General features: G+C 56.4%; 3 protein-coding genes across 5 annotated transcripts in view; 2 read left to right on the top strand and 1 right to left on the bottom strand.

Moving 5' to 3' along the window:
- The window catches only part of JAKMIP3 (Janus kinase and microtubule interacting protein 3), a 65,621-nt gene extending 63,508 nt beyond the window's left edge, over window positions 1-2,113 (top strand). Inside the window, exon 24 of the transcript XR_008432021.1 lies at window positions 435-2,113. The gene's annotated coding sequence lies outside the window, so the exon portion shown is untranslated. The remainder of the gene's footprint in view (window positions 1-434) is intronic.
- A 1,235-nt stretch (window positions 2,114-3,348) lies between these two features.
- DPYSL4 (dihydropyrimidinase like 4) lies at window positions 3,349-16,523 on the top strand. Of its 3 annotated transcripts, none has more exons than XM_053948820.1 (14): window positions 3,349-3,448; window positions 5,151-5,239; window positions 5,516-5,700; window positions 6,469-6,633; window positions 8,000-8,061; window positions 8,155-8,235; window positions 9,987-10,055; window positions 10,364-10,484; window positions 11,122-11,278; window positions 11,478-11,619; window positions 12,633-12,803; window positions 13,471-13,650; window positions 14,637-14,784; window positions 15,668-16,523. In XM_053948820.1, exons 1-14 carry the CDS (start codon window positions 3,410-3,412, stop codon window positions 15,757-15,759), a joined length of 1,701 nt encoding a protein of 566 aa, XP_053804795.1. In that variant the 5' UTR covers window positions 3,349-3,409; the 3' UTR covers window positions 15,760-16,523. The 3 variants fall into 3 exon arrangements, with proteins under 3 accessions (XP_053804795.1, XP_053804793.1, XP_053804794.1); XM_053948818.1 differs by lacking the exon at window positions 3,349-3,448 and adding an exon at window positions 3,681-4,131; XM_053948819.1 differs by lacking the exon at window positions 3,349-3,448 and adding an exon at window positions 3,967-4,208.
- Window positions 16,524-20,621: 4,098 nt separating this feature from the next.
- STK32C (serine/threonine kinase 32C) overlaps window positions 20,622-25,000 on the bottom strand; it is a 77,881-nt gene continuing 73,502 nt past the window's right edge. Inside the window, exon 12 of the mRNA XM_053949423.1 lies at window positions 20,622-24,570. Within this exon, the coding sequence (XP_053805398.1) occupies window positions 24,453-24,570 (118 nt within the window). The 3' untranslated portion in view covers window positions 20,622-24,452. The remainder of the gene's footprint in view (window positions 24,571-25,000) is intronic.

The raw sequence follows: 25,000 nt of genomic DNA, 5'->3' as shown, positions 1-25,000 counted from the left end.
TGCCGCCTCTCCTCCCCTGGGCAGGTGGAATTTGGCTCCGTGGTTATTAACTCGTCCTCTCAGAGTTTGTCAGCTGAGGCAGATTTTAAATTCATCATTCATCACGATCATCACCATATTCTGAGTGTTACCCAAAACTGTTAGGGGAGTATTGTTTAAGGAAAATTAATGATTTGATGCGTGCCAGAGCTTGGAGAAAACAGTACATTTAACATTTAATAAATTATCTCTTTTTTTTTCAGGGAAAAAAACAGTAACTGGCTAAGCCTACTCCAACTTAGACTTAACTGAGAGCTGCTTAACGCAGCTCTCACAGCACAACGGACACAGCACAACCTGTGGAATGGAAATGTTGTAGATTTTGGGATTAAAAATCCCATGTGGAGGAGAGGGCCACAGCTGTAGTTAAACCTTGTGTTTGTTTTATCCTGTAGGTACCTGCGCCGCTGGAGTTTATAAAGCTGTGGAGAAAACCCCTTGATACTGAAATTCTTCAGCCTCTTCCTGCACTTGTACATCGACCACGTTTTAACCCAGCGCAGGGAGCTCGGCTGCAGAAACAGAAAGAAGGGACTTGGTCAGAGAAGTGCGGTATTTGAACCAAAGGGATGCGATGTTTTAAGGCCAAGGTTGTGGATTTCGATATCAGCGTGTGATTCAGCGTGTGATGGAATTGATTTAACAAGCTCTGATTCTACCAGTTCCAGTGCTGGGATTCTGGGATGAGCTGCATTTTTGCTTCTGCATTTCACGCCTGAAACGGGTTCATTTTGAGTTCTACTGAAATACTTCATGTCTTAAAATACTGTATTCCCTGGAAGCCTGCAGATGGTGGTTGAGGTGACAAAGGGCACATTGGGAAGTGGCTTGAGTCCTTCTCATGGCTCTGCATTCAGGACGTGCTCTTGCCTGGTGTGTTCGTGTGTCTCAAACACCGGTTCTGTTTTCCAATTAGCGTCCTTGATCCTGGGGGTTTTAAGTACAAAGCCAATTGTACAGGACAGGTCCGTGTGTAAATAAGGGATTGTGCTTATCTATATGTCACTATAAATATGTATGAAGTTTTGTACATAGGAAAGAAACAAATGGCTCAAAGAATGTTTTCAGAACTGTGTCCTCCGTTTAAATGCACAGACAAGAGATTGCCACCCATGTGCTCCCTCCCTGTCCGGGAAGGGATCCTGCTGGTTCTGCTTGCTGCCCACGTCCCAGGGCTGGGCTCTGTGAGGAGTTTGTTCCTGGCCCGGAGCAGGGCTGGGCTCTGTGAGGAGTTTTTTTGGTAGCCCGGGGCCGGGCTGGGCTCTGTGAGGAGTTTGTTCCTGGCCCGGAGCAGGGCTGAGCCGTGTCGGCTCTCGGCTGCTCCCTCCTCACTCTGGCCCCTGTGCAGCTCTGACAAACGCCGCTCCAAGCCCCGGGACCGCGGCGGGGCCGTGCCGCGGCCGGGGGCAGCAGCCGGAGCGGGGGGGGGGGCACGGGCCACCCCTCGCCCCAAACCCACCGCCCTGTGTGCGTCAGGCGTGGACTTCTTGTTCCAGCTGCTGGAGGATGTGGCTGTTATTTCCAGTATTCTGCTCTATTTCTGTAGCCTTCAGTGATTCCTTGAGTGCCTTACATGGCTTGTGGACAGAATTCCTGACCAGGAGTTGAAAATGCCCCTGGACCGACGCCGGCTCCTTCGCAGCCCTGTGCCCCTCGGCCGTCGCCGGCAGCGTGCACAGGGAGAGATTTAGCTTCGACTCAGGAAATCGCCGTGTGAATATGTGTATTAAACCCTGTATGATGTGCTGTACAGTTTATAAAAAGGGACTATTGTAAACTTATGCAAAACGTAACGCAGAGAAAATGGAGGTTTTTGGTCCGCTGGCTGGCGTGCCGTGACCCGCGTCCTCTAATCCTACTCCAGAATCATATCCAAAATACAGAGCGTTGGGTTCAGTGCTGTGACAGCAACCTCCAGCCCGAAAACAGGGACTGGAGCGATCGACTAGAGAATTTTACAGATATTTTTGTATTGTGATTCCTATGATATATATCGAGAGACTTTCTATTCCTTTGTAAAATACATAAATTATTGTCAACTTTTAATTAAAAAGACCTGTTTTAAACCTTCAAATTAGATGAACTGGTTTGGGGTTGAGGGGATGGGGAAGCTGGGCTGTGACACCGGCCACCCTGGGGGACCGGGAGATGCCCGGCAGGGCTCGAGAGGGGGGCGTTCACCCGATCCCCGCGGCAGCCAACCCCGCGCTGTCTCTGCCATCACAGACGCTGGGAGATGTCACCTCCCGGTCGTACGTGGGGACGGGCACGGGTGGATGGGCACCGGGAGGGGCGGGGGGTCCTTGGGCAGCTCTTAACGCGGCGCTGGGCTCTCCTCCCCAGGGCGAGCGGCTGCGGGAGCGCAGGGGTGCGGGCCCATGTCGGGGCGGCAGGAGGACGCTCTGCCCGCCTGCTTTGCGGGGCTGGGTGCGGGCAGCCCGCGGCCGCGGCAGAAGCGCGGCGGGATGTTCTGCAGCGTGGAGGATGCCTTCGACAACAAGACGCTGAACTTCGCCTCGCTCGCTGCCTCCGGAACAGCAACACCCGTCGGGGGGCACCGCCGCGACACCCAGCCGGGACCGAGCCCCGACGCCGGACCGAGCCCCGACCCCGGCCCCGACTCCGATCCCGACCCCGGCCCCGCCGCGGCCGCGCTGCCCCCGAGAGCTCCGGCTGCGCTGCCCGACGGCTGCCTGCAGGTAACGGGACCGGGCCGGGACAGGGGCCGGGGGCGCCTCGGCGAGCCGGCCTGGCCGAGCCCGTGCCGGGAGGGCGAGCGGGGACCCGTCCGGCTGTCCGCCTGCCGTCCTGTCCCGTCCCACCCCGTCCCGTCCTGTCCCGTTCCATCCCGTCCTGTTCCATCCCGTTCCATCCCGTCCCGCCCCGTCCCGTCCTGTCCCGGTCCATCCCGTCGCGTTCCATCCCGTCCCGTTCCATCCCGTCCTGTCTCGTCCCGTCCTGTCCCGGTCCATCCCGTCCCGTTCCATCCCGTCCCGTCGCGTTCCATCCCGTCCCGTTCCATCCCGTCCCGTTCCATCCCGTCCCGTTCCATCCCGTCCTGTCCCGTCCCGTTCCATCCCGCGGAGCCCGTGCCGGAGCGGGCGCTGGGCCGGTCCCTGCGGCGCGGCTTTGGGCAGGGCCCGGTGCTGGGCCGCCTTTCCTCGGGGGACGGGGCTGCGAGCGCCCCGCCGCCCCCGGCCCCGCCCGGCCCCGCCCGGCCCCGCTCGGCCCCGCCGGACCGGCTCTGTCCGCGGCCGGGCGCGCGGCGGGGCGGGCGGGGGCGCGCACGCAGGCGGGGGCGCGCGGCGGCGGGCGCGGGCACGCGCGGGGGCCCCGCACACACGCGGCGGAGGCGGCGGCGGCGGCGGCGATGTCGCAGCCGGGCAGGAAGAGCGTGAGCCGCGGCACGGTGAGCGCTCCCCGCGGGGCGAGGGCTGCGGGACCGCGGGGCTGCGAGCCGGGGCCGGGCCGGGGGTCGCTCCGGCCGCCGGAGATGGAGCGGGGCGGGCGGTCTCGCACAGCCGGGGAGCGCCGCGGGCTCCTGCTCGCCCCGGGGTGAGCGCCCGGCGGTGCCGTTGCCGGCGGTGCCGTTGCCGGCGGTGCCGGTGCCGGCGGTGCCGGTGCCCGCGGGGCCGAGCCGCTGCCCTGTCCTTCCCCCGCAGCCTGCCCCGCTCTGCTCCTTTGTTGCGCGTCCCGGCCGGAGCCCGGCGGTCCCGGAGCTTTGTCCCGGGGCCGCCCCGGGGGGACAAAGGCGGGCGGGCTCCGCAGCGCGGCCGCGGGGCTGCCCCGCCGTGCCCCCGGTCCCCTGTGCCGCCGGGGCCGGAGATGAGCTCCGGGCACGCTTTTATCGCGGGATGGGCTTGGCAGTGTGAGAGCATCTCGCAGCCCTGTTCTGCTCCCCGCCTCAGCCCGGGATCCCCGGTCCCCCCGCGGCTCTCCCGGCCCCGGCCGCGCTGCGTGGGAGGGGATTCCCTCCTCCCGGCGCCGGCGCTTCCCGGCAGGAGCCGGGACAAATCCCTCGAATGCGATGCCTTGTGTTTTGTTTTTTCTCCTCTTGCCGGCTCGTGGCAGAACTCCCTTGGGAAAAGCCCGGTGGGCGCGGGAGCCACGGACCAGCCGCGTTACGGGGCTGCGGGAGCGGATCCCGGGTGTGGGGCGCTGCCGCCGGGGTGGGCATGGGGTGAGGATGGGGGTGAGGATGGGGGTGAGGATGGCCATGGGGTGAGGATGGGGATGGGGTGAAGATGGGCCCCACAAGGGGAGGGGTCGTCAGGCTCTCCCATGGGGCAGCAACGCTGAGGCTTCTTTTGATTGATGTTATGGGACAAGGGGAAACAATAAAGACAATAAATCCCTGACAGTTAAAAAAAAAAAAAAAAAAAAGGAATGCAATTCTTTAGTTTTCCTTTTCTACGCCAGCGATGCTCTTTTAAACAAGCTCCAAAATGTTTCTAGGCAGTTTTGCCTCCCGACCCGGCTCTTTGTGGTGCAGCATCTCCAGGCTGTGCTGCCACGTGCTCAGGAGTCCCTCAGCTGGTTTTGTGCCCAGGCCGTGCTCTTTGTGTTGCCCATTTCAGCACTGCAAATAATTTTTCAAGCAACACCAGAGATCAGGAAAGGAATCCTCTGAAATTAGGCTGCAGCTCCACATAGACATCAGTGCTGCTGCTTCCTAAATTTTCTAGTTAAAGATTCTGGGTGAAGATTCTGCAAATCTGAAAACTGTGCCAGTGTCTGGCTTTGAAGTGAGGCAAGTCCTCGAGGCTTTATCTGCCTCTGCCGCGACTGTGAAAACGAATGAATGGCAATAAATTACCAGGTTAATGAGATGCACTGAGAAGCCTCGCAGCCGGAGCTGAGGCAGGAACACGGCTCAGCCCTTGGAGCTGGGAGTGCCCAGGGCTGCCAGGCTCAGTGATGCACCCCTGGCTCTTGCCTCCAAATGACAATTTCATATTGCAAATGTAGTTGTAGAATAGTCTGGATAGACACTGAACTTGAGTGATTGGAGGGAAAATACTAAACCTAGATTTACTTAAAGCTTGGAATGAGTAAAGTGGAATCCAAACAAAAAAAAAATCTTTAAAAAACTGTGATTTTTTTCCCATTAGAGTGACCACATTCTAATCAAAGGAGGAAAAATTGTCAACGATGATCAGTCATTTTATGCAGACGTTTATGTGGAGGACGGCTTAATAAAGTAAGTTAAAAATTTATATTTGCTTACATAATTTCTTAGAATGATACAGTGCCTTGGGATTTGAACAAGCTTCCTTCCCATCATTTTTTCTTGAGAATCTTTTAGAAAAATAAAGGCAGCATTTTAGAGTAGTGTCAGGAAAGAGGTACGCTGCAGTTCTGCAGCTGGAAAGACTTGCAAAGCACTGGCAGCCTGGGGAGGAGCAACAGAGGTTGTTCTGGCATCCTCACTTCAGAGCTGTTGCCAGCTAAGAGGAGATCTTGATTTCCTTTCCAGACAAATCGGAGAGCACCTGGTCGTTCCCGGCGGCACCAGGACCATCGATGCCCACGGGCAGCTGGTGATGCCGGGGGGCATCGACGTCCACACGCGGCTGCAGGCGCCCGCCATGGGCATGAGCTCGGCCGACGGCTTCTTCCAGGGCACCAAGGCAGCGCTGGCAGGAGGCACCACCATGATCAGTAAGGGGCAGCACATCCCGGCAGGCTGCTGTTTTCTAGCACAATACACCAGGGATGTTTGTTTACCTTCCCAGCACAGAAATGTCAGTTTCTGCTGGACAAATCCAAGCACCACAAAGCTAACTAAAGGTGTTGTGCACCGTGCAGAACCTCCTTCCCTTGCTGCACACGGAAATTAAAAATACACACGTATATTAAAAACATCTGTCTGCTCCTGGCTCGCCTCACCAGAGAGCAAGACAGAAGAACACTTTAAACACCTTTTAATATGGTTTTAACAGCTCTGCAAATGTGGGGCATTTTCGAGTTTCTCAGCTTTAAGCACAGGCTCCATTTTTGTGTTAATGTAAAATAATTTTGCTCTCTGTTCTGTTCCTACTCCACTCCCAAGAACCACTGCAGCGTGTGACTGCAGGACCAGTCTCAACAGTCCTGGCGTAGCTCCCCAGCGAGCCCACAGCCAGTGCTGCAGGGAAGCGATGGGCACTGGGGGCTGCCCACGGGAACTGCCCCAGGGCAGAACCATGGGCAGCGCTCAGGGCGCTGCGCTGGCTGAGGAGCAGCTGACAAAGCCATAAGTGGGGTTTGCTTCCTGCCCTTGTGTCTCTCAGCCTGGGACACCCATTACCCTCGTCCTCAGCAGCGCTGGAAGCGAGCTGGCACTGCCGTGTCCGTGCCCACGGCAGCGGCTCCGTGCGTGGGGCGCGGTGCCCGGCGCGTGCCCGTCCCTGACACGCGTGCCCGTCCCTGACACGCGTGTCCCCGCAGTTGAGCACGTGTGCCCGGACGCGGGGAGCAGCCTCCTGGCCGCCTACGAGCAGTGGCGCGGCCGCGCCGACGGCCAGGCCTGCTGCGACTACGGCCTGAGCGTGGACGTCCCGCGCTGGCACGAGAGCCTGAGGGAGGAGCTGGAGGCCCTGGTCAAGGACAAGGGTAAGGGCAGAGGGACCCACGGGGTCGGGGTCACTGCAGGGTCCCGGGGCGGCGGTGGCAGCCCCGCTGTCCCCCGGCACCCGGCTCTGCAGGGACAGCGGGGCGGCCGCGCTCCTGCCCGTGGAGCTGGGACCTCCCCAGCTGTCCTTGGCCGTCCAGGAGAGAGCTGTGCACGGGGACACGGGCACCAAGTTCCTGCCATAACGTCTGGGTCTGTGCCCTCACCTTTGGGCAGCCTGGTCATGGAGAGGGATTTTGGAAGCTAAAGGAGTAGGGCTGGCCACCCTGACATGGGCTGCCAGATGTACAGAAAAAAAACATTTAAATTTAGGAAAACCTCCGAGACAGGGCTCAGAGAAGGAAACTCAGCTTTAAGTTCTGTAGTGGTGCCGTTGTGCCTGTAACTCCTGTGCATCCCGAGGTATCCCTGGGACATGGCTGGCTGGAAAGCAGGAAAGTAGACCAGGACAGGGATTCATGCATTCATTATTACCTATTGCCATGTTTGGAACTACACTTTCCTTCAGATATGCTAATGCAGAGCTAAATGTCTTCAGTGTAATTTGTAGTCTTGCAAGCAAGGGTTTAATTGGCCAATTACCATAGAAATCCAGAGTGAATTTCCTATTAAAATGCAGAGTGGCTGAAGTAATGGAGCTGTTCCTTGGAACACAGATGAAATACAGCTGTAATTTGATCACTGTTTGGTATTGCTTATTGCCTCTATTCAAAATACAGCAGCAATTCATAGAATCATGGAATGGTTTGGATTGGAACAGACCTGATCCCATTCCCTGCCATGGCAGGGACACCTCCCACCGTCCCAGGTGCTCCCAGCCCCAGTGTCCAGCCTGGCCTTGGGCACTGCCAGGGATCCAGGGGCAGCCACAGCTGCTCTGGGAATTCACCCTGTGCCAGGGCTGCCCACCCTGCCAGGGAACAATTCCCAATTCCCAATCTCCATCCATCCCTGCCCTCTGGCAGTGGGAGCCATTCCCTGGGTCCTGTCCCTCCATCCCTTGTCCCATATTTGAGAATAAGCCATAGACTGAAGCCAACACTGGAGGAAAAGCAGCCTGGGAGTGAGGCACACTCTGAACGAGTGTGCATTTGGAGCCAGTCACAGAGGGTACCTAGCCCCAAACACAGACCACAGAGGTTTCATTTTTTGGTTCAGGTACACCATAAAGTAGGGGTTTATTGTCTTTACAACTCCCAAGCTTTGGGGTCAGTGGGGACATTTCCCACATCAGCCCTTGGCTTTACTTTGCCTCCAGTGTAACCCTCGCCAGCACAACCCCCCCCCAACCCACCCCAGGGCAGTGACAAAGGGACAAAGCCACACATGTCCTTTTCTTTTTTCAAGGTGTGAACTCCTTCCTGGTGTTCATGGCTTACAAGGACAAGCTGCAGTGCACTGATGGCCAGGTAGGGCACCCGAACGCAGGCAAAGGCACAGCCTCACTCTGAGCCACGGGGGCAGTGGCAGGGCTGAGCTGGGCCCCCGCTGTGTCCTGGCAGATGTACGAGATCTTCTGCACCATTCGGGACCTGGGGGCCATCGCCCAAGTGCACGCGGAGAACGGAGACATCATCCAGGAGGTACCGTGTTTGTGTCCACTGGGACCTGGGGGAGACCAGGGCACTGGGGAGGAGAACCCCTGCCCTGTCCCTGTCCCTGTCCCTGTCCCTGTCCTGTCCCTGTCCCTGTCCCTGTCCCTGTCCCTGTTCCAGTCCCTGTCCCTGTCCCTGCCCTGTCCCTGTCCCTGTCCCTGTCCCTGCCCTGTCCCTGTTCCAGTCCCTGTCCCTGTCCCTGCCCTGTCCCTGTCCCTGTCCCTGCTCCTGTCCCTGCCCTGTCCCTGTCCCTGTCCCTGTCCCTGTCCCTGCCCTGCCCTGTCCCTGCCCTGTCCCTGTCCCTGCCCCTGCCCCTGCCCCTGCCCCTGCCCCTGCCCCTGCCCCTGCCCCTGCCCCTGCCCGGGGAGCTACAGCCCCAAAGCCCTGGAGGGAATGGGACCCTTTGTAGCAGCGTGTGCAGGCAGAGGAATGTGCAGGAAGATCAGGGTGTCCTGTGGAATCATCAGCGTCCTCATGGATCTCCACATGTGCTTGGGTTCCCAAAAAGCACTTTGGGGGTTCCTAAGGGATGACTGACCGCCTTAAGTGATGCTTTAGCCTGTTTTGTGTCGTTTTTAGGAGTATGGATTACTTGAAAAAATCAGGAGGTTTGAGGCTTTTACAGTAATGTCCGTGACATTGGCAGCATTTAACTCCACCATCAGCACTTGGGAATTCCTTGGTGTCGCAGCCTCTGCTCATGGGCCTTATTTTTCCTTTTTACCTATAGAAAAGACAGGCTTGGCTCCAGCTCAGTCAGATACACAAGGTGGAGTTAGGCTGGCAGTTCCTTAGGCTCACGGTCACGCCAGCGTTCAGTCTGGTGTGGGAGGAAGGCTGAACTGAAAGCCAGATCCAATCCTTCAAACGGGTTTATTTGAACAAACAGGATGAAGGCTAATTCCCACCTCCTGGGATTTTATCTGGAAACGTGCTCCTCAGCTGGCTGTGGAGCCAGGCAGCTCAAAGCTGCAGCAGTGTTTCTGTAAGCTGCCAGCATGGTGCCACTTGAGCCCTGGGGACAAACTTGGAGATCTGTGACAAGAATACAGACAAATAGGCACGCTCTAAGAGCAGGGTCCTTTAAAGGATCTGGTGGGATCTGCTCTGTGGGGTTGGATTGCATCCTTGCCTTAATGCCAGCTGGCTGGGAGGTTACACAAGACAGAGCAGCAGCGGGACAGGGTGAGGTGTGTGCTGGACATCTGCCACAGGAGTGACCTGGGACATCCCAGAGCCCATCTCAGCCTCTGTCACCGCGGGTTCCCTTTCCTCCGTGCCACATGGTGAGGTGCAAAGGGACAGGAATGTTTGGGAGAGGTGGCACCTGCTGCATCCCAGTGACAGTCTCACATCCCTGTGCCCATCCCTGCCTCCCCCAGGCTCAGGTGGTGAGATCCCTCTCCCTTTGCTGTAGCTGTGACCGGGGCTGCAGCAGCCTGGGTGTGAGCCCCCTCCTCCAGAACCCTGGGTTTGAGGGGTGGGAAGGTGCAGAGGTGCTGCTGGGGCACAGCAGCTCCCAGGCAGGAGCATTTCTGCAGCTCAGGACAGGTCTCTGGGAGGTGGCCCCGCGGTGAGTGGGATGTCCCAGGGGTGTGTCCCGTGCCCCACCTGCTCAGGTGCGTTCATCGCTTGCCCCCTGCCCTCGGGTGGCTCTGGACAAGGTGTGCAGTGTCCCATGGTGCTCCAGCGGGCTGTGCCCATCACTGACTGCTCTCTCCTTCCTCCTTGTCCCCCAGGAGCAGAAGAGGCTGCTGGAGCTGGGGATTACAGGCCCGGAGGGGCACGTCCTCAGCCGCCCCGAGGAGGTAACGCCATCAGCCCTGGCGCCAAGCTGTGGCCCCGCCGTGCAGAGAGGCTGGGACAGCTCTGCTGTGGGACACCTGTGTCCCGGGACACCTGTGCTGTGGGACACCTGTGCTGTGGGACACCTGTGTCCTGGGACAGCTGTGCTGTGGGACACCTGTGCTGTGGGACAGCTGTGTCCTGGGACAGCTGTGTCCTGGGACAGCTCTGCTGTGGGACACCTGTGTCCTGGGACAGCTGTGCTGTGGGACACCTGTGTCCTGGGACAGCTGTGTCCTGGGACAGCTGTGTCATGTTCTTGTGCCCGCAGGTGGAGGCGGAGGCCGTGTTCCGCGCCATCACCATCGCCAGGCAGGCCAACTGCCCCCTCTACGTCACCAAGGTGATGAGCAGGGGTGCTGCAGATGTCCTGGCTCAGGCCAAGAGGAAAGGTAACAGTGGCCTGCACAGGCAATCGCTGAGCCTCTAAATCCAGCCAGGAATCCCATTCTGACTGTGAGGTCTGGGCAGTCCTTATCTCCTGAGCTCCCCCACACTCTCAGGGCGCTGAGGCTCGTGCTGGTTTCCATGGTAGGGTGTGCCAGAGCGAATTGCTTGGAGCTGGGAAGATTGGATGTGTTGGAAACTGTGACACTTCCATCTAGGCAGACACAGCTGAGAACGGGGAATAATCCACTTGTGATCGTTTGGTGTGAACTGAATGAAAAACAGATGTGGAGCAAGCTCCAAATTGTGGCTGGGGGTGGAGTGGGAAGGGCTGGGATCAATCCTGTGGGGAGCAGGGTGGAAGGGGGAGCACAGTCACTGCTTCCCCTGGCCCGGTGGCTGCCAGACAGACACAGGTTTGGTTTAAAGGAAGGCGTGACAGCTTGTCAGAAAGTGTGCCTGGTGAAAGGAGAGGACAGACAGATCCAGAACTTGCTTTGACAGTGTCTCCCAGTCACCTGAGATAATCTAAAGGATTAGCGAGACTGAGGGGCTGGCAGTGCTGAAGAGTGGAAGTGCTGAGTGTGGTCAGGGCAGCGCCGTGCCCGTGCCCGTGCCCCCCCTGACCCCGTTGCTCTGCAGGCACCGTGGTGTACGGGGAGCCCATCACGGCCAGCCTGGGCACCGACGGCTCCCACTACTGGAGCAAAAACTGGGCCAAAGCCGCCGCCTTCGTCACGTCCCCCCCCGTCAGCCCCGACCCCAGCACGCCGGATCACCTCAGCACTCTGCTGGCCAGGTGGGTCCCGTGTCACCCCTGGGCACACCTGCCCGGTCTGCATCCCACCCACGCCCACCCGATGCCGTTCTATCGCCTGTGGGGCCCGAAGCCCACGAGCCACCGGTGCCCCCGCGGTGTGCCCAGCAAGGGGGGCTTTGCCGGCCTGGGGGTGCCACCGGTGCCCCCCTCCCTGACCCCTGCCCTGTCCTTTCCCCAGCGGGGACCTGCAGGTCACCGGCAGTGCCCACTGCACCTTCACCACCGCGCAGAAGGCCGTGGGCAAGGACAACTTCACCCTCATCCCCGAGGGCACCAACGGCATCGAGGAGAGGATGGCCATAGTCTGGGAGAAGTGCGTGGTAGGTGCTGCGGTGCAGCTGGACAGGAGCACACGTGAGCTGTGCCTGGGCTCGGGGCTGTCACAGCCTGGTTAATTCTGACAAGCCAGAGCGGTGACACTGCCTAGACACTGCTGCAGCTTCAGAGAGGTGCCAGTGAGAGACTGACACACAGGTGCCTTCACGGTGTCTTCAAAGGCTGCTGTGTGGGGACCACCCTCCGCTCTCGCTCACTCACCAGGGAGTCTCTGCAGCACTTTCTCCCACGGGTGATGAGGTGTTCCTGTCCCCTCGTGCTCACCAGAGCCCTGGGGAGGTGGCTGGGGAGAGGGGGTCTCCCGTGGGACATGGCCGTGGCCACGCTTCCAACTGCCAGGTCAGCCCAGGCCCCAGCAGTGGGGACAAGTCTCCGTGTCACCTCTGTGCCTGGTGGCAGGGCTGTGATCCGAGGGTGGGGTCAGTCCGTGTCCCTGCACCCCAGTGCATGCTTCCCTGCCAGCAGCACCCCTGGGGGGCTCCATCCTGCATCCCACAGAGCAGATGTCCCTGTGCAGGCTTCAGGAGCTTGGCAGCCAAGCCACCCTGAAACCTCTCTTTGTGGGCTTTGTTCAAAGAGAAATAGAACTTTTCTTAAGATGATGAGTGAAGATGGTAAATAAATAGCCTGGTGAGGTTCACTTCCAGTCTTTCTTCACTGGGCTGTCCTTAACCCTCTTCAGTGATCCTGAGATGCCTGTGCAGGAGCTGGAGCCAACCAGTGAAGGCCTTGTTTTTCACAGACTTCAACCTTTGGAGTCCAAGGAAAATAAAACCTGTGTCTCATATCCTTTATCCCACAGGGACAAGGCTTGTCCTCACATCCCCCTTCCCCTGTAACCGCAGCCCTGTGGCAGAGCAGACCCTCACCCCACATGGGCACAGGGGTGGGGGCAGCAGCTCCTCCCAGTGGGACAGCCCAGGTCTGGCCGTGGGGAGGGACCGTGCCCACAGCAGGCACGGGGCCGTGCCCACCTGGGCTGTTTCCTCCTCCCCAGGTCCCCGGGAAGATGGATGAGAACGATTTCGTAGCGGTGACCAGCACCAACGCTGCCAAGATCTTCAACTGCTACCCCAGGAAGGGGCGCGTGGCTGTGGGCTCCGACGCAGACCTGGTGCTGTGGAACCCCAAGGCTACGAAAATCATCTCAGCAAAAACCCACAATTCGGTAAAATATATTTTAAATCATTTTCTGGGGCTGGTTTTAGAGTCAGAAGAGATCTGGAAAGCAATGCATGCTGGATCAGATCATTCAGCAGGGGAGGAGTTGTCTGTCTGGGTAAATTGATGAAGGACCTTGCATTTGCTTTTAAAAATAGTAGGAAAATATCCTTTTCTTGCTGTAAAGGGTGGGATTGGTACTGAGTGACCACTCCAAGACAGCTGGCATTTGGTAAAGAAATCTTAAGGTCAGTGTATTTGCTGTGGACAAGAAAAATGTAGGTGCTGAACTGAAGTACTGAGCTGTTGCTAAACTGCAATGTGTATTAGTTACAGTTTAATGTGTATTAAACTATTGCTATAGTTTAATATATACTGGTATGAATATAATACAAAATTTCAATAAATTTCCCGTAAAGAATATATAAATAATATAATAATAGACATATAATTTAATAAAGGTATTAAAGTGTTGCTGTAGTTTAATATGATTGGTTTTAAGGTTTATTCTCTCCATTCTAGTTTGCTTCCCATTGGAATCTTGTTGTTTGAAATATGAGGGGTTAGTCAGTTCTGACTGATGGTGCACGAGGAGCAGTGTACAAAAATGGGGGGCATTGTTGGCCTCCTCTTAAATCCTGCAGGCACTGAATATCAGGGTTTGCTTTTTCTAGAATGTGGAGTACAACATATTTGAAGGCACTGAGTGCCACGGGGTCCCAACCATGGTCATAAGTCAGGGAAGAGTTGTCCTCGAAGATGGAAATCTGTGTGTCACCCAGGGCTCAGGTCGCTTCATCCCTAGGAAGACATTCCCTGACTTCGTTTACAAAAGGATAAAGGCAAGAAACAGGGTAAGGAGAATTTTATTTGCCATAATCCCGTGTTTTGATCACAATCTCTCTGCTGTAGTGTATTGGGGCTGCTGTGATGGCAAACCTGCAACAGCAGCAGGAATATTATCAATGCTATTTCTTTCTGTGTGTTGTCGTGTAACTGCCTGGCTCCTCAGTCAAGAATTCTTAGTATTAGAGCTAATAATGACAGTTTTATTAGCCTATTATAATGTTACAAAACAAAAATATGACTTGTAGCAAAAGGTTTTTTTTGGTTTGTATTGATGTAGAGGGAGGAATTCCTCTCCTAGCTGTGCTAGAGAAGTTTCTGTTGCTGTATTCCCAGTGTCTGCTCTGCAGCCTTGGAGGGTAAGGGATGTACATCCCCTAGGTACTGGAAATACAGTAAGATAAATCCTCTTGTGTGCTGGCACAGCTTTTGAAAGAGACACAAAGACATGCAAATAATGTAAAGAGCTTCTTAACAGCTCTGTCCTCCTTCCCTTTTCCGTGTGCTATTGCAGATGCTGTCATTCTGCATCCTACACAAAGGCACAGCAGGAATCAGTAACCCAAATTAACTGCAGAGGCAGGAGCCCCGACTCTGGTGTGCCTCAGGGTGTCTGGGGTGCCTGGAGGGCAGGATGGGGATGTGCCAGCTCCCTGCAGGGTGGGAATGGCACCCAGAGAAGCTGTAGGTGCCCCATCCCTGGAGGTGTCAGGTTGAAAGTCCTTTTAAGTCCATCAATTCCAATCATTCTCCCAGCCCTGCCCGGGCCACCACTGCCCCATGTCCCCAGGTGCCACATCCACAGGGCTGTGAAGTCCCTCTGGGGATGGGGACTCCAGCCCTGCCCCGGGCAGCCGTGCCAGGGCTGGGCAGCCCTTCCCATGGAGAAATGTTCCCGTGCCCAGCCTGAATCTCCCCTGGCACAGCTGGAGGCCGTCGCCCCCGGCCTGTCGCCCGTCCCCGGCCGCGGCTGACCCTGTGCTCCCCTGTGCAGCTGGCCGAGGTGCACGGCGTGCCCCGGGGGATGTACGACGGGCCGGTGCACGAGGTGCCGGCCAGCGTCAAGGCCGTGGCGCCCGGCGCCGGCAAAGCCGCGGCCCCGCCCGTGCGCAACCTGCACCAGTCCGGCTTCAGCCTGTCCGGTACGTGGGGCCCACGCGGGGGGCCTGGGTGGGGGGAGTGCCAGTGTCGCTGTCGAGCAGGACGGGAACAGAGAGCTCCAGATCAGAAGGCAAAGAAAATGAGCTCTGATTTATTTCAAATGTACCGCTCTCTATATAGAGAACATCGAGAGACTCATTTCATTGGTCATAGAGTGAAAACATGTCCCACCATTGGTGTGCAGTGCATGACGCACAGTGGCAGAGCATATCTATAAACAATGTGAATAACAAGAGAGATTAGAGAATTATTTACATTCTTTCCCAACTGTTTCCCAGGCTCTTGCCTGGTTAGAAAACCTTTCTCTTTCTCTCTGACTGAGCTGAGAATATCCACATGCCAGGGCAAGAGAAACTTCAGATCTGCTCAGCAGCAAAGCGGTTTGTCCTGTGGCCGCAGCCAAGGGACCAAGTGCAGCACTGAAAGCTCTAGAATGTTCTGCAGTATTTATGCACAAAGCCTGGTGGGGGCTCTGCTCCCAGGAGCCAGAGCATCATTCGTTCTGCAGAAACCTGCCCAGCAGCTGTCGGGAGCTTGGAAAGCCAATGCTCTGCCCTAAAATGACTTCCATAATGGTTTTTTAGCTGGTTGGGTCACATGGGTCCCATATTGTTTGATAAATGTTACCAGTCCCCACGTTTTATTATATAGAAAATTTATTTATAGGAAAGCCATTTAGAATACTTCCAGAAAGAAACAATGAAAAATTAAGAAGTTCAGGCAAATACAGCCATTCCAAACTGTGCCGTGCTTGTAGAGTGTCCAGAGTGGCATATAACGAAATTATCAGTATTTCCTGAGGAAATGTTTTATGGCTGTGGCATGTAAAGCAGTGGGACTGCCCCGCTCTCTGCTCTCCCGCAGGGTCACAGGCAGATGACCACGTTGCCCGGCGCACGGCGCAGAAGATCATGGCCCCGCCGGGCGGGAGGTCCAACATCACCTCGCTGTCCTGACGCTGTCCCCGCGCCGGCCCCCGCCGCCTCCTGCCGGGACGGGGCCGGTGGGCCGCCCCCGAGCTCGCCAGCTGTGCCAGCCCTTCCCTCGTAGGTAGAAAGTAGAGTGATCCCCGAGGCAGCGCTCCCAGCTGGGTTCTCTGCCAGCGCTCCTTCGCTAGCTGCTAGGAAAGCCCTTCCCTGTGCATGCGGCACCGCCACGTCCCCAGGGCTGCGGGGCTGGCTGGCCCTGCGCGCCGGCGTGGCCATGAGGGCACATCCAGGCTGGGTCACGCTCTTTTCCAGCAGCGCCCGCTGCCCGCTCGCATCAAAGGACTTCGCACCGATGAGCGCTTGCGTGGTTTCCAGCCAGAGCCCTCCGCCCTGGCCGTGCTCCCAGGGCCACCCCCAGACCGTGTGTCCCTCGGCGGTCACAGCTCAGGGGCGAGTGCAGCCCCGTGTCCTGGGGCAGAGTGGTGCTGGCCCTCCAGGACCCGGCCATGCCATGGGCTGGTGTCCTTCTGGCAGCCTTGTTTTTTAAAGATCATTTATTACTCGGTTTTTCAAAACTGAGTGTGAGTCCAATACCCAATACCAGGGCTCGTTTGGAGGCCAGGGGCATGCAACACACCTTTTTATAAAGATTATTCTAGCCCAGTTATTATATTGAAAGGTGTGTACACAGAGTGAACCTCTGGCCATAGAGCCATGCATGTACCTCCAGGAATGGCTTTCCGTTCCTGTCTGCTCCTTGCTTGGAATAAACTTGGCTGGAAACTGCAAAATGGTGGAAGTGGTTGATCCACCCGAGTCCATTTTGTTGTTTTCTTCCTTTGAGCTTTTCTGGGTGAGGCTTGCACCATCCCATCGTGACTTGCAGGTTACTGTGCTCCCCTTGGAGCGGGGAGAGGCTCGTGATGGCAGCGTGGGCAGGGTCCCACCCTTCTCCTCCTCCTCCTCGGGGCCGTGCAGCCGCGGGCCCCTTGGTTTGCAGATGAGCCCACAACTCCAGGAGTCGGGCTGGCTTCCCCTCGGCCCACGCTGGTTCCAGTGCTGGTGAGACGTCATGGCACGTCCACGAGACACTGATTTCCCTCGGGCACCGCCGCGCTTGGGTCTCCAGCTCTGTCTGAGCCGGGCACGAGAAAGGGAGCGGGGGCTGTGGCAGCACAAGCAGGGATCTGATTTGCGAGTGGGGGCTGGAGCCACACGTATGGCAGCTCCAGATACATGAATCCATGAATTAGGAACGAACACACAAATGTAAACCAGGGAGGGATTTAATTTTTTGCCGAGGATTTTTTGGTCTTTTTTGATTATCTGATATGACCTACATTTCACAGCTTAATGCTGCAGTAATTTCTGTGTTAAGCACATGGGAATGTATTTGTTTGGATGTTTTATATTTAACTTTAAATTTGATTTAATTAATTTCATTCGTTGATTTTCTGATTTTCCCTGAAATTGCACCAAGGCCATTAACATCTAGTGGAAGGTGTCCCTGCCGTGGTAGGGGGTGGAATGAGATGAGCTTTAAGGTCCCTTCCAATCCAAACTGTTTATGATTCTATGATCTCTTTTTGTCCTGAATAGAGCTTCAATGACAGCAGTGTGAAATCCATAGGGAATGGGAAAGATAGAACTCACAGTGTGATGGCAGTGACCTCCCCATCACCCCAGCATCCATGGGGTGACAGGGATATCCCAGCACCCCCTGCTTGCCAACACTTAGCAAAGGAAGTTCTGAGGTCCCTGTGCTGCAAATGTCCCTTTTCCCACAGCTGGCCTGGTTCGTGCCAGGCCCTGGGCCAGCGAGGACCCAGCAGAGTCACTGTTCCCTCTCCCACATCACCCAGTTTGGGTCCCTCCACGGTCTGTGCTCAAAGCCTGCCAGCCGTTCCCTTAGGGAGGGAGGGTTTGCATTTATTCCCTCTGTCAGGGAGCTGTCGGAGGCAGCACAGCTGCCCCAGCCTCCTCCCAGTGCAGATCAGAGCCAGCAGCATCTCTGCAGCTCTCCCGGTGCCAGGAGAGGCTGAGCCGAGCCCCACAGCTGCCTGCCAGTGGAGCCAGAGCCTGCAGGAAACACCCCCCCGTGGCACCCACACAGTGTCTGCCCCTAATTCCTTTGGACAGCTTTCCTGCAGGCTCTGGGTCAGGGACACCCGGAGACGCTCCGTGCCCTTGACTGACGCTCAGCCCCGGCTCCGCAGCACCGCGGCCGCCAGGGAGGAGCCCCAAGGCCCCAGCTTGTGCCTGGAGTGGGGATGGACCCCCAAATCCCTCATTAGAGCAGAGCTCCTCAGGGATGGACCCCCAATTCCCTCATTAGAGCAGAGCTCCTCAGGGATGGACCCCCAATTCCCTCAGGACAGCAGAGCTCCTCAGGGATGGACCCCCAATTCCCTCAGGACAGCAGAGCTCCTCAGGGATGGACCCCCAATTCCCTCAGGACAGCAGAGCTCCTCAGGGATGGACCCCCAATTCCCTCATTAGAGCAGAGCTCCTCAGGGATGGACCCCCAATTCCCTCAGGACAGCAGAGCTCCTCAGGGATGGACCCCCAATTCCCTCAGGACAGCAGAGCTCCTCAGGGAGCAAACGTGCTGGCAGGCAGACACTGAACTATCCCTGTGCTTATGCCTGGCTTTCCATGCTCACTGTGTCTTTTTTCTTTATTTTGATTTTGCATGGCTTCCCACTGCCATAGGGCAGGGTCAGGCCCTGGCACAGGTGCCCAGAGCAGCTGTGGCTGCCCTGGATCCCTGGCAGTGCCCAAAGCTAGGCTGGACACTTGCTCCAGCCCGGCCTTGGAGCACCCTGGGACACTGGAGGATGTCCATGCCCATGGCAGGGTGGAAGAAACTTTAATGTCCCTTCTCACACAGACCATTCTGGAATTCTGTGGTTCTGTGATTTCCCTCACGTCCAGCACCTTGGTCAGCAGCAGGATCAGTCCCAGCAGGTAAGAAAGACAGAGCTGGTTGATGAGGGTCGTTTGTCCCTGGCCAATTCCAGGTGCCACGGTGTAGGCACAGTGGTGGCCTGTGGGCACAGCAGTGACGGCTCAGGGCTGGCAGGCACTGAGCTCTCCTGGCTGCTGTGCCCGTTTCAGTCCCTGAGCTTCCCCTGCCCTGGATTTCAGGGCTGTGTGTGGGAAACTGCCCTCACTCTGTGACCTCCACCTTTCCCCCTGCAGTGAGAGCCCAGCTCAGCAGGTGCCCTTGGTCCCTCAGGGACACCCAGACGGGGGCAGAAGGGACGAATCCAGGCTCAGACATGGATTGTCTCAGCCTGCACTGCTCCTTTGAAGTGAGCAGCAGCTTTGGGAGCTGCGTCTGCGCTGCAACCAGCGAGCAGCATGTTTACAAGAGAAATCATTCCTGCACTCCGGGGGATCAAAGGGGAAAAGCGGAGATCTGACACTTCCAGGGGTGCTTTCATTGAGGTTGAGACACAAAATCCAGGGTTGTAGGGGGAAATACCAAACCCCTGTGAGCCGTGGCTGTCGTGCCCTCCATGCCGCAGCAAGGTCGGGGTCCTGCCCCATGCCCTGCCCCTGTGCCCCACCCTGGTGCCCGGGCAGCGATGGCAGCAGGGTCGGTGTGGGCACAGCTGTCCCAGGCCAGTGGCTGTGCCTGGGGCTCCTGTCCTCACCGAGACCCCCACCCAGCATGGAGAGTGCCTGCAGCCCCTTGGAGAACAGGTACAGCCTGAACGAGGAACACAGAGCAGGAACAGCCTGAATGAGGAACAGAGAACAGGTAAAGCCTGAACATGGAACACAGAGCAGGTACAGCCTGAACACAAACACAGAGCAGGAACAGCCTGAATGAGGAACACAGAGCAGGTACAGCCTGAACATGAACATAGAGCAGGTACAGCCTGAATGAGGAACACAGAGCAGGTACAGCCTGAACATGAACATAGAGCAGGTACAGCCTGAACGAGGAACACAGAGCAGGTACAGCCTGAATGAGGAACACAGAGCAGGTACAGCCTGAACACGAACACAGAGCAGGTACAGCCTGCCCTGGAACACAGAGCAGGAACAGCCTGAACATGAACACAGAGCAGGTACAGCCTGAACGAGGAACACAGAGCAGGTACAGCCTGAACATGAACACAGAGCAGGTACAGCCTGAACGAGGAACACAGAGCAGGTACAGCCTGAATGAGGAACACAGAGCAGGTACAGCCTGAACGTGAACACAGAGCAGGAACAGTCTGAACGTGAACACAGAGCAGGAACAGCCTGAACGTGAACACAGAGCAGGTACAGCCTGAACGTGAACACAGAGCAGGAACAGCCTGAACATGAACACAGAGCAGGTACAGTCTGAACGTGAACACAGAGCAGGTACAGCCTGAATGTGAACACAGAGCAGGTACAGCCTGAACGTGAACAAAGAGCAGGTACAGCCTGAACGTGAACACAGAGCAGGAACAGCCTGAACGTGAACACAGAGCAGGAACAGCCTGAATGTGAACACAGAGCAGGTACAGCCTGAACATGGAACACAGAGCAGGTACAGCCTGAACATGGAACACAGAGCAGGTACAGCCTGAATGAGGAACACAGAGCAGGTTGTGCCTGCCCTGGAACACAGAGCAGGTTGTGCCTGCCCTGGAACACAGAGCAGGTTGTGCCTGCCCTGGAACACAACCCCTGGCTGGCACCGAGAGGGGCACACGCCTGGGGCCGGCTGTTCCCCTTCCAGCGCCGGTTTCTGAGGCACTCATGGCAGTGGTCCCACAGCTCCTGTCCCACCTGGCTCTGTGCTAGCTGGCAGTGTCCCACCAGCCCAGATTCCAGCTGGCTTCCAGAATTCCAGCGTTTGGATGCTTCCGTGCATCAATACCCTGGAAATGACACCAAATCCTTGGCAATGTTAAAAGCACACATTTATTACTCCACATGTGCAATGGCTTCCGACGGTATCTGCAAAAACACAACCTTGTCATAACTTAAATATTCTGTGATGTGGTAAAACTGTCATGCAAGAAAATTACAGGAATGTATTAACATAAAATACAAAGACATATTTACATATATCTGCACTGAAATAATTTTTAAAAATACCTTCCCAAGGCAGCAGGATTTCAGCACTGTCCAGGGTCAAGTCCATATTACTGGTATTTTTGCTATTATTTTATTACTCTTAGACTCTTTTTAGCAAGCTCTGGAGTAATAGAGAATTGGCAACAGAAGAAACATCAGGACCTGACCTACCATTTGTCTTCTGCACAGAATTCCCAGTGAAGGCTGTGGAATTCAATGCAAACATTTAAAAATATGCAACTTTGCAAAATTTTGTAACACAACAAAGATAAGAAAACAATCTCATGGCAAGTGATTAAAAGAGAATAATTTATAGGTGCTGTAGACTTTTCACAGCTGATAATGGCACACACTGTATAAATCTGTCATACAAAAAATACAGGTATTTAAATATTTATGTACAGAAAATTCCTGTGTTCTGGCTGTAGTGGAGGTGTAGCCCAGAGCTGCTAGTGACACCTTCCAAAGTGGGACGTGGGACCAGGGCTCTGTCACGACTTCACTGCGAGGTTTGCTCAGCAGCAGCAGCCAGGGCTCAGGCAGGACAAGGGCACCAACACGGGCACTAACAGGGGCACCACACCCATCCTTTGTCCCCATCCCCAGCCCAGCCTGTGCCAGCGGCCCAGGACAGGGAACACCCACGGGAGTGGCACAGGGAGGAGAGAGGATAAACCCCCAGGACTGCACTGTGGGTGGGGTGAGCCAGACATGGGACACCCCGGCAGGAGCCACGAAGATGTATTGGGACCAACAGCACTCAGCTGGGCTCAGCTGGCACTGGCTCATTACAGGGACACAGCAGTGGGGACACAAGAGGGGCTCAGAGTGGGGCACGGTGGGGCAGGAGGCCCCAGAGCACTGAAACCCTCCACGGGGGCTCTGACAATAACACTGAGCTGTTTCCTACCACTTGTCCCTTTTCCAACTGCTCTTTTCATGGCATTTCTCCTCCAGGGACTGAGTGCAAACAGGTGTCAATGAAACCCTGTCCCCCACGGGCTCTGCTGAGGTTATGCCCAAATATTATTTGCGACCAAAACCGAGCACTTCAGCGATGTGTCCACGGTGTCTCTCCCACTCAGCACAGTGACCCCGCAGCTCTGTGTCCTGGTGCTGTTCTCAGGGATTCAGGTTCAACAGTGTTCCCAGCACATCCCTGGAGATGCACTGCTGGATTCCAGGGGTGCTGCCCAGGCAGCCAGGATCCGCCCAGAGTGTTTCCCCTGGGAAGGAGCCATTCCCTGGCGTCCCCCCAGAAGCTCTCCTGGTTTCTGCCAGGTGCCGCTGAGCTGTTTTGCACAATGACTGGAGAAGAGGGGTGCTGCAAGGGGAACAGGTGACTGACAGAGAGGGGGCTTGGGCTGAGAAAGGTTCAGTTCCAGAGGCAAGCCAGCTCCTCCACAACCCCCACCGCAGGGCCCACTTGTCTCTTGTCCTGAGGAAAGTGATGAAAACATCAATTACACACATCCTGTAACTGCCAACACCTCTCCTGGCCTGAGAGCTTCTGGCTGAACACGATGTATCTTCATCACTCATCTATGGGATGGTTTGGTCAAAAAATCAGCGACGCTCCTCGTCATTCCGATAGTCCAAAATTTTGTCGTTATTTACAGGAGGTTTCTAAATAGTGCAATAGAATTCACTGTAAAACCCTACCCACACTGCTGGAGTAAATCACCTGTAATTCATAAGTCCTGAATAAATACATGGTTTGAGCTTCATCTGCTGTGCCAGGGTAGAGCTGGTGTTCCAGCTGAGACACAAGGTGAGCGCAGAGCCCTGGGGAGAGGACCAGGCTGCCCGTGTGGAGAGCAGGGGCTGCTCAGCACAGCAAAGGGGCCAGAGCACGAGGCCCACCTGCACACAAAGGTGAGCTCTGACAGGTGAGAGAAGGTAATGAGGCCTCCCTGGTACCCAGTAACGACACTGGAAGTTACTGGGGGCAGAGAGGGCAGGTTCCCCCAGCACAGCCTGGGATCAGAGCCAGGGTAGGTGCCCTCCTGTAGCTGGGAGAAGGAAGCAGGAGGACACACCGATTTCAGCCCTCGCTCACTGACTGGCCACAGCCCCTGAGCTGTCATTAACACAGCTCCTAACGAGGCACGGGGTGTGCAGGACCCCTGGCTGACACCAGGGACCCTGGGCCTGACAGCATCTCCTGGCTCTGCCCTGAAAATAACCATGCAACTGGACCCAGAGCTTCAGCTCCCCTCCTCCTGCACACCCCGAAAGACTTCCATGAAAACACATCTCTGCACAAGTGCAGCCACACACTAATTCCCACATAAAACTGTGGGAGACACACACGCTGTGTCCTTGCCTGTGCAATTTCGTACCATTCCGCCTTTCTGGTTTGTTCATGGAAACAAAAACTGCAATAAAACTGGTCCTGACAGAATCCAACCTGTTAAAATCATCTCCCAGGCATTTCTGCATTAGGAATACCCAGCAAGGATGCACACACTGCAGCCTCCCAGCGTCTGGCAGCAAACAGCTGCTGATGGTTTGATGGTGACTGTGGTCCCACCACGCCCCTGGGCCACCAGAGCAGTCGTGTGGCACCAGAGGGCTTGGGTTCAGCCACAGCAACCAAAAACCACTCTGCAGCAGGCTCAACAACGAATACAGCAAAGGCCCCTGCAACAAGAAAGGCAACGCCCACAGCTGGAGCAAGGGAAGATTTCCCATCTTATCAAGAAGTTAAGACAGGTATTGGCAAATTATATACAGTACTTGTACTTTACACTGAAAATAAAGCAAATCAAAGGGTGAAATACGATATTCCTGTCTTCCATAACCAAGCAGCCTTGCAAGGCCACCCACTCTGCCTCCAACAAAACCTCAGCCTGTGATAAACTGTGTCCTCTGAACCTGGGCACATGGAGCCAGACCCTCCAACCCATCCCACAGCTCCTCACTGCCTGCAGCAGCCACGTCAAGGAAGAAAACATTTTAAATGCTTTCTACATCTCAAATACGCCTTGAACCATTACCCAGCCCCTGAAGAATCCATGGAGTGCACAAAAAAACATTTATTTGCCTTGAATGGGGAAAGGAACTGACAGGTGACACGGGGACAAGGAGGTGCCTGGGACATCCTTGTGCTGCAGGACCCAAGCAGCTGGAGGCTCCCAGGAGCTGGTGCCAGAGAGGCCCCGGGGCTGCTCTGCTCTGCACAGGGATTGCCCATCCCCAGAGCAGCATTCGTGAGCAGCGAGTGCCACAGTCAAACTCACGCCACCTCTTGGGCCTTCCTCCCTGCTCCGTGTCCCCCTGCTCCTTGTCTCTCCCCGTGGGACCCAAGGACATGGCTTTATTCCCTGTCCTCTCACTGTGCAGATCAGCAACCTGATATTAAAACAGAAAGACTTAAATAAGTTGATCTCCTCCCCTGACAAGTTGCATAGGCCGTATCTTCCCCCGACAGGCAGCCACGGCTCCGGGCTGGCGATCCATGGCCCGGGGCAGTCCTGTGGGAACTCTGGCTGGCTCCAGCCCCAAAGGGGAGCTGGGCTGGCGATCCATGGCCCAGGGCAGTCCTGTGGGAACTCTGGCTGGCTCCAGCTCTCAAGGGGAGCTGCCGGCGGCGGGGCGGGCTCGGGTGCTCAGCGCACCTGAGGGCAGGTGAGGGCTGGCGGCCTGGCCCCGGCCTAGCTGCTGCCCGAGGAGCACACGGAGCTGCACATGTGCAGGGGCTCGGCCTCGGCCTCGTCGGTGGTCTCAGAGGCAGACACGGACTCGCTGGGCTGCTCTTGGCTCTTCTTTAGCCTGTGGGAGCGGAGGAAGCAGGAGTTACGGAGCTGTCCCCCAGGCTGTCCCCCAGGAGCGGGCAGGGGGCTCTGGGCCCCAGTGCGCACTCCCTGCTCGAGAGGTGCCCACGGCAGGGCCACGGAGAACGAGGAGTCCTCCCCGAGCTCACAAACGGGTCGTGACGGAGCCCAGCGTATCAGCAAACCGCACTGAACTGCTCTGAAATGCCCCAAAACCTGCGAGGCTTCAGCCCACCCAGACCTCAGCCACGAGTACCCAGAGCACAGGCCAGCCCCTCCCCACTGAGCCTGCCCCGCGCTCTGCTTACGGAGCAAACAGCCCCAACTCTGGGCAAGCACTGCCTTTAATCCAGCACTTTCACTGCCTGCTTATTCCCACCAGGGACTTTTCCAGCCTGAATGATCCTAGGAATCCATTCTATGTGTTA

Source organism: Vidua chalybeata, chromosome 8, assembly GCF_026979565.1.
Source record: "Vidua chalybeata isolate OUT-0048 chromosome 8, bVidCha1 merged haplotype, whole genome shotgun sequence".
In the NCBI taxonomy this organism is placed as follows: Eukaryota; Metazoa; Chordata; class Aves; order Passeriformes; family Viduidae; genus Vidua; species Vidua chalybeata.
This window is presented reverse-complemented; position numbering and strand designations above follow the sequence as displayed.